Below are 8,491 nucleotides of genomic sequence, written 5' to 3'. Positions count from 1 at the left end.
TGGTCACCAGCCTTAGCTTTGATACCAGCTATTGAACAAACATTTGAGTTTTTGCGCTCCACAATGACATTCAAACAGAACTGTAAGGCAAAACGTACTAAGTTCAATTTTGTAATAGAGTCATCATCACCCAGAAGTGATCCGGACTCTGAAAGCGAGCTAATTTAAACTGCTAAATGTTTTATCAGATATCTGTAGGTTCCTCTCAGTAAAGAGCACTTAACACAACTTCATCTGCTAACAGAGACTAAGTGAATTACTTTTTCTGACTGAAATGAGCCTTTTCAGTCTTGCTTGACTTATGTCCTTGTATGTGTCACTTTTTCATCGTGGAAACAGATTTTTTTTCCCCCTTTTTTGAGCACAGTTGCACTGCTGTTTAATCCAGGAGACTGTCAGTTCTATGTGAGCCAGTCACCTAACAATGTATCTGCAGGAGATGAACAGGACTCCCACTGCTGGAACTCTACAGCACATACCTAAAATACTGTCTTCTACTTTGCAACTCTATCACAGTGATAAGACAGGCAGTAGAGTGTATGTTATCTGCTCTAGGTCTCACACACAGGACCACTGCAGTATTTCACTTCTTCTCTCTCACTCTCACTTCTCCTTCCTTTTTCTTTTTTTTTTGTTCTTTGCCGAGTCCCGCCTCATCACCTCTCTTTCTCTCTTCCCACTCCTCTGGAGTTCTCTCATCTTTCTCCCCCCTGCTTCATCCTCTACCCCTCTCTACCTCTTTCCCCTCCTCCCCACATGTCTGTCTGTTCGAAACTGGAGCAACGTCTTAATCGAGGCTCCCGGACGTGACGGGAATTTCTAAGCAACCCCAGCTCTGCAGTACAGACACAAACACACATACACACACAAAAACACACACATTCTGCTTGGCAGCCAATTAACAGCCTGCGATCCCGCGCCAAAGGAATAACTGCATGTTGATGAGCTGGCGGCCGTGTGCGCTTGTGTGTGCATGTGTGTTTATGATGAGCTGGTGGCCGTCAGAGCCACTTACACAGATAGAAGGATATGTCTTTTATGTGTTCAAGGGAACGAGGGGGATTATGGTGCATTAAAAACCATCTCCGTGAGGGACAAACTAAGACAGTAACAAGGAAGTGTGAATTTGTGCCTGGGATTCTCTTTGTGTGTGCGGCGCTGTCCCGACACTTTCAGGATATGTGGGTGTCGGTGCGTATAAGAAGCATTAGGAGAACAATGCAGATGATTTACTTGGAGCGGAGCCTTGCTTTCTCCTCCTCTTCCTCCTCCTCATCCTTCCTCTATTTTTGTTACTTTTCATTCTTCTCCACCTCCTCCTCACTTCTATCCTGCCTCCACTTTTGAGAGTTCATCCAAAGGTGAATGCTTGACAAAAAAGAAAAAGAAAAAGTATCTTTCCCACTCCAAAAAATCATATATTCTCTTTATCTGTCAAAAATATTGACACCAACCATGACACAATATCCCCGAGCAGCAAACTGCTGTATTTGCCAGTCGAGGTTTCATCATCCGTCTTGTTTTCTTGAGAGACACAGTAAATGTTGAAAAGACTGTGGGTTTAAAACCTGGCTCCATGCTGTTTCTGCCCTACTTCTCTGCATCATCATCATATTAGTCTTTGTTCTATACTCTTAGGAAAGGTAAAATAAGTAAGGATAGATGAGAGGTATAAACTGCTATTAGAAAATCTGACAAAAATAACATTCAGTGCTGTAAATTATCAGTTGCAACATATTACAAGGCATGACAATAATTAATTGATTAAAAATATATCTTTACATATTTTGGTTGGTGTGATTGTTTAGTTTGACGCATAAACAGTTGTTAATTTGTTTCTATGTGCAGAAGTATACATCCAGATGAGGGCTTTAATGTTAATTACCCTTTGGAAAAAACATGGAGTACATCTTGGATTGTGTAGTCTAGAGTCAGTATGTTACAATTATATGTGTATCATTACATCACATGGTTGTGTTATTCATTTCTAATCATAAAACTGTAAAACCACTAGTAGGAAAGTATTATTTTAACAAAAGGAAAATGCAAATTAAAAGGCAGGAAATCACAAAGCAGGTCTGCAAACAACTTGAAAAATAACAAGGAAAATTAATTTATTTATGTATTTATGCTTAGTATTTAATACCAAATATGGTATAATAGAAGACATATTTCAGAGGTATTTCAAAAGTTTTGGGAGTACATGTATGAGGAAGGAGATCCTGCCATCTAGTGGATGAAACCTCAAATTACTGTTGGAAGAATAATAAAAAGGCCCTATGTATAGACGAGGTGTTTCATACTTTCTTCATAGACTTGTGAAAAGTCGTCGATTTTCAAAAAAAAAAAAGTCTGGTCTGTATTAAATGATTTCCACTAAAAATTGAGTTTAACTTTCGCACCATAACTGAATATTGCTTCCCTCAAATCTAAGCTTGGTAGTTTTGTAGTCTCTTATGATCACTGGTAAAAACTTGTAATGAAGAAATCATATGAGTGATGTCAGAAGTCCTGTGAAACCCTGGAAGAGTTCCCAGTCTTTCACAGGGAGCTGAGATGAATGCTGAGAGAATGAATGTCATTCATGTTCACATTATGCAATCTATAAAGAAAGCATATGTTTGGACTGTGGGAGGAAGCCTGATTACCAAGAAAGATACTTCAAAGTATCCATGATGATGGTGCAGTACTTAGCACAGTTTCTTCACTCTGGCCTCACAGCAACAGCGAATCTACAGCTGGCTGGTTCAGGACTTTATGTGTGTAGTTTCTCACTGAATCTATGTCGGATCTGTTCAGCTGCTTCCTCCTGCAGTACAACAACATGCAAGTTAACTTTACTGGCGATTCTAAATTTGACAAAGGTATGACTGTGTACTTGAGTGATCTTCTGTCTTTCTCTGTGTTGGCTCTTCGACTGACTGTAAACCTGTTCAGTCAAACAAGTCCTTCTTTTGCTGGAGTATGCTGTCGGCAGACACAAAAGCTGTGTGATGGATATATAATCTCAACTTCACTTTAGCAATTTAATGGAAATGAACAAATTCATTCTGAGTATTTACTCATGATGCTAAATTAAATTAAGGGGATATTTCAGAAATGATTATTATTTCACTGCTCATTTGGTCTTCAAGATAAACACACTTTTGTCTGACAGATTTAAAGATACACATATTTATTCAGTCTTACAGTAATGAACAGATTAAATGATTTCAATTGATTTTTCTCTTTACTTTTAATTTTGGCTTTGTCTGACATTCATATTCTTGTAGAAACATTATTGTTGTTTCTTTAAAGAAAAAAGCAGACATATTTAATCGTTTTATTTCTTCTGTCAATCTGGAGAAATTAATAAAAATGGGATTTGATTGTGCAGACCAAAAAAAAACCCACTTAATATTTAACTCCATGTGGGTAGTTTTAATTTTGTGTTGGTTCCCAACAAATGACAGCTCTGCATGTCAAAGTGAACAAGAAAACGTTTATCAGCTCAGGTGTTAAAAAAAATTTAAAACTGTGCATTTAGTTTCCACAAGGTCTATGTGAGCTGTGCTTTTTAATATCCAGCAGCCTATTTTACAAATGCAGTGCTACAGAATTCAAAGAAACATGAAGAACAAAATAAGTATCGGCTAATACACGCAATCATTTTACAAGTCAGATCATTTGAGCTGAGACTGAAAATAAATAAATAAATAAATACTTTAAATCTGATAATTATCAACAGCCAACTGTAGCAATTTAATAAAGTATGTTAAAGATTTACAGTTCTGATCCTACATTGAACATTAACTGAAGTCAGTATTCTTGAGAAAAAGCCCCACAAATTGGTTATATGTGATAAATGCATCAAACTGCACTATGTTCTGCAATTACCGTGAAAGAGTATCTAGGCGTTCTTGGATTTTGGATTTCTGGTTGTGTTTTTTTTAAATATCACATTTGAACAAAAATTTAAATAATGTAACTGAATATTTACTTAATCAAAGTAAACAATAAAAACTTGATGTCAGATCTGAAATATGTAGCATTTACGCTTATTACACATTTATATATTTTACATGTTTTTGTCACTGAGGCAGCCTATATGGACATTAGTAAATACATGCGGTAATCAAATAGTTTCACAGAAAAGAAGTGATGTCATAAATCCTGTAAAACAGCTCCACCCAGTGGAGATCTGTGGCAAAGACCAGAACATTCCTGAAGACTCTGGAACTCCTCCACTTAGTATATATAAACTGGGACAGTCTCACTGCTGAGACAGAAAGCAAGACAAGCAACACCAAGAAGACAACAGACACCTGAACAGTGTTTCATCTCACAAGAAGAGGACTCAACACTAAACCCACTGAAGATGCTGTGCTCTCATGGAGTCCAGTCTGCACTCAGTCCATTCATGGACTTCTACTGGCCTGTGCGCAGTCTGTGGCCAGAGATCAAGCCTCTGTTCTACCAGCAGGATCTCCTGCAGAGAAACCTACAGGAGCTGTGCAGCAGTCTGGAGCTGATGGATAAACTTCAACGCAGGATCCTGGAGGAGACAGATCCTTTCCAAAGCAGCATGGCTGTGCAGCCAGTTGCCGTCCAGCTGGAGAAAGAGGGAGACAAGTTTGCTCTGATGCTGGACACTCGAGGCTTTTCCCCAGAGGAGCTGTCTGTCAGGCAGGTGGGCAGGAAGCTGAGAGTCAGTGGCAAGACAGAGAAGAAGCAGGAGGATGGGAAAGGCTCGTACTCTTACAGACTGCAGGAGTTCAGACAGGATTTTGATCTGCCTGAAGGACTGAACCCTCAAACCATCACGTGCCACCTGTCTCCAGATGGGAAGCTCCACATCCAGGCAGCCAAAGCTCCGTGTGTTGAAGAGGCTGAGAGAGAGCTGACTATCAAGAGGAGCTCAGAGGACAAAGCACAGCAGAGTGTGTGTTCACAGGCAGAAGACAGCAGGACAGAGACACACAGCAGCACACAGGACAAACCTGTAAACATGGATATGAAATGATACCAATGTAAAATAAATGTTTTTGTATTGATATTCATTCAGTTTTCATGTGTTGAGAAATAAATGTTATCAAAGCTTAACTATGTTTTCTGTGTCTTTCTTTCTAAGTCCTACATTAAAAAAAAAGAAAGAAAAAAAGCACAGAGGAGGATAGAAGGAGTTTTATTGAGGTCCTGTGATCCATGCATCCAAGTTCTCCAGCTCTAAAATTCTAAACTTTATGGCTTTTAAAAATAGAAACAAATGAGGACAAATTGAATTTGGTAGTTCAGACTGAAAACTGTTGTTTAATTCAACACCATCTGGGTTTGATGAATGAGCTCCTGGCTTTATCTGAGTTAACACTTCATAGACCAGGTGGTTTCAGAGTAGTTCATGCAATCTTATTGTCTGTTCCAAAAATGTGACAACACTCGATGTCAAAGTGAACAACAGAACATTCAGTTCACAAGTAAGAAAAATCAAATACTGCGCAATTAGTTTCCACAAGTTCTGTGTGTGTGTGTTGCTTTTCAATTTCCAGTAATCTATTAAACAAATGAAAGTTACAGCCTTCAAACAAACATGAAGAATGTACCAAGTATTGATAAATTGAGCAAATATTTTACAAGCCAGACTATTTCACCATATAATTTAACAACAATTATATACTGCACATGTGATAATTACTAACATCATGCTATTTGAAGTTAGCAAAACACATTTGCAAAAACATATTCTTATTAAGAATTATTAAGTGAACTCGGCACTCTTGAGAAACAACCCATCCTAGTGGATATATGTGGTAATGGCTATATGTTGAAACATGTTCACCTGTTTCTCTACACATTCTTAGAATTTGGAGTTTATGTTATTTGATTTTAATAATATGTTTTGGATTATAAAATTGATTTGAACTAGTGTTTAAAAAATATCAGCATGAACCCAAACATTTTTTGATCAGTAGACAAATAGCTTTTCACATCAGACATGAAGTGCATTCAGTTCACAAGTGACGTCAGAAGTTCTGTGAAACAGCTCCACCCAGTGGAGATCTGTGGCAAAGACCAGAACATTCCTGAAGATTCTGGACCCCTTCTGGGGAAATGGTGTACATCTAAGGCTTACCTCCAATGTTTGCATTTAAATTCGTATTTAAATCAATGGACTTGTTAAAAACAAATTCACTGCATATATGGTTAGAATGGATATTCCAGTAAATATTGTATTATATTATACTTCTCAAGTAATGCGGAGTTTTGTTCTTTAGTTTATTTTTTGTATTTTTCAGTCTTGGTGAGAGCAGGTTGAGGGCTGAGGAAGAAGAGGTCAATTTCCTGCTCGTCTTTCATCAGCATGAATCAGATATTTGTTTAGTAGATATAGTTTTTCTTCTCAGTCAAAGCAAATGAAAATTTGGGGGGAAAATAGTACATATTTCAAGTCATGGATGGGGATTTAAGTTTTTCCAGCAGCAAAAGTGAGGTTCTGTTCCTGGGAAACAGCTCCACCCAGTGGAGATCTGTGGCAAAGACCAGAACATTCCTGAAGACTCTGGAACTCCTCCACTTAGTATATATAAACTGGGACAGTCTCACTGCTGAGACAGAAAGCAAGACAAGCAACACCAAGAAGACAACAGACACCTGAACAGTGTTTCATCTCACAAGAAGAGGACTCAACACTAAACCCACTGAAGATGCTGTGCTCTCATGGAGTCCAGTCTGCACTCAGTCCATTCATGGACTTCTACTGGCCTGTGTGCAGTCTGTGGCCAGAGATCAAGCCTCTGTTCTACCAGCAGGATCTCCTGCAGAGAAACCTACAGGAGCTGTGCAGCAGTCTGGAGCTGATGGATAAACTTCAACACAGGATCCTGGAGGAGACAGATCCTTTCCAAAGCAGCATGGCTGTGCAGCCAGTTGCCGTCCAGCTGGAGAAAGAGGGAGACAAGTTTGCTCTGATGCTGGACACTCAAGGCTTTTCCCCAGAGGAGCTGTCTGTCAGGCAGGTGGGCAGGAAGCTGAGAGTCAGTGGCAAGACAGAGAAGAAGCAGGAGGATGGGAAAGGCTCGTACTCTTACAGACTGCAGGAGTTCAGACAGGAGTTTGATCTGCCTGAAGGACTGAACCATCAAGCCATCACCTGCCACCTGTCTCCAGATGGGAAGCTCCACATCCAGGCAGCCAAAGCTCCGTGTGTTGAAGAGGCTGAGAGAGAGCTGACTATCAAGAGGAGCTCAGAGGACAAAGCACAGCAGAGTGTGTGTTCACAGGCAGAAGACAGCAGGACAGAGACACACGCTGTTTGACTGGACTAATGACATCACTCGTCAATTGCTCATCCATCATGTCTGACTTCTTTTCTGTGAAACTATTTGATAGGCTGCCTCAGTGACAAAAACATGTAAAATATATAAATGTGTAATAAGCTTTTACTTCAGATTATAGGTTTGCATTTCCATTTAATTGCAATACCCAAAAAATCACCACAGGTGACGGTTCATCAGGAATACAAACTTCACTTGACTATTCCTGTTGGATCAAAGACTTATTTTTGAATATCTTGTTTGGATTTTGTAATACAGGTAATTATTTGGTGTACAGTGTTTCCCCAATTTGACTTTATTTAAAGTTTATTTAAAACAATCTGTACCAAAAATTCTAGACAGTGCGTTTATTATTCCTCTTCCATCAAAATTTATGTTTTACAAATATTTTTATTCTACGTTTTTCCATGAAAGCTGCATTAATAAACGTCTTGAGCATACATCTGTAAATTCAAAAGCAACCTTGATATTGACCTTCTAAGAATTACACACAGTTTTTGATTTTACTGAGCTGATGAGGGTTCTTTTCTTCATGTACAGATGTTCTTCCTGACAAAGAAGGTTACAGGACTACTTGAAATATACTGTCATCAATGTACACAAATAATCAAGGATGTATTGTCTGTAACGTTGTGCCTTTTTTTCCTATGCGCGATCAATTTCCACTTAAAATACTAGTACTAAAAAGAATACTAATATATAAATATAGAAGTATTCTCCACTGTGGTCAAAGAACACACAAAAATAAAAAAAACAAGGAAAAAAACATCTGTCATTTCAGAATTATATTAACGATTATGTATTCACTGGAATGTCACCTCTATGCATTCAGGCAAGGCAATTTTTTTAACAAAATGACTTAAAACACACAGTTTAGCTTTTATGATATTTATTCATTATCAGATAAAAAATACTAAAGCACACAGAATCATAAATTATCAGCATTGTTGAGATGCAACAATGTTCAAGTGTCTGTTCTCTTGACTTATCCCTTCTGTCATTCTTCTTTCTCAAAAATAGGACTGTTTATCGTCTTTTGACCTCTTTTATAACTAAAAGAGGTCAAAATTCAGCAGGAACCTTCTGGTCACTACCACAGAGCTTCACTGGGTGGGGCTGTTACTCAGGCTTACTAACATTAAATCATCACTCCTGTGTTTTCAGGAACTTGCCTTCATTTG

At 38.4% G+C, this 8,491-nt stretch overlaps 2 protein-coding genes across 2 annotated transcripts; both read left to right on the top strand.

The window, feature by feature from the left end:
- The first annotated feature begins 4,240 nt into the window (after nt 1-4,240).
- LOC106675223 (heat shock protein 30-like) lies at nt 4,241-5,082 on the top strand. The gene has a single exon (XM_014409331.4). It carries the CDS (start codon nt 4,358-4,360, stop codon nt 5,000-5,002), a length of 645 nt encoding a protein of 214 aa, XP_014264817.3. The 5' UTR covers nt 4,241-4,357; the 3' UTR covers nt 5,003-5,082.
- A 1,488-nt stretch (nt 5,083-6,570) lies between these two features.
- Nucleotides 6,571-8,086, top strand: LOC106675214 (heat shock protein 30). The gene has a single exon (XM_014409315.4). The coding sequence runs from the start codon at nt 6,681-6,683 to the stop codon at nt 7,290-7,292; it is 612 nt and encodes a 203-aa protein (XP_014264801.3). The 5' UTR covers nt 6,571-6,680; the 3' UTR covers nt 7,293-8,086.
- Nucleotides 8,087-8,491: the final 405 nt, after the last annotated feature.

This window comes from Maylandia zebra, linkage group LG7, assembly GCF_041146795.1.
Source record: "Maylandia zebra isolate NMK-2024a linkage group LG7, Mzebra_GT3a, whole genome shotgun sequence".
NCBI classification, from domain to species: domain Eukaryota; kingdom Metazoa; phylum Chordata; class Actinopteri; order Cichliformes; family Cichlidae; genus Maylandia; species Maylandia zebra.
The sequence above is the reverse complement of the archived record's forward strand: the minus strand, read 5'-3'. Positions and strand labels throughout refer to the sequence as shown.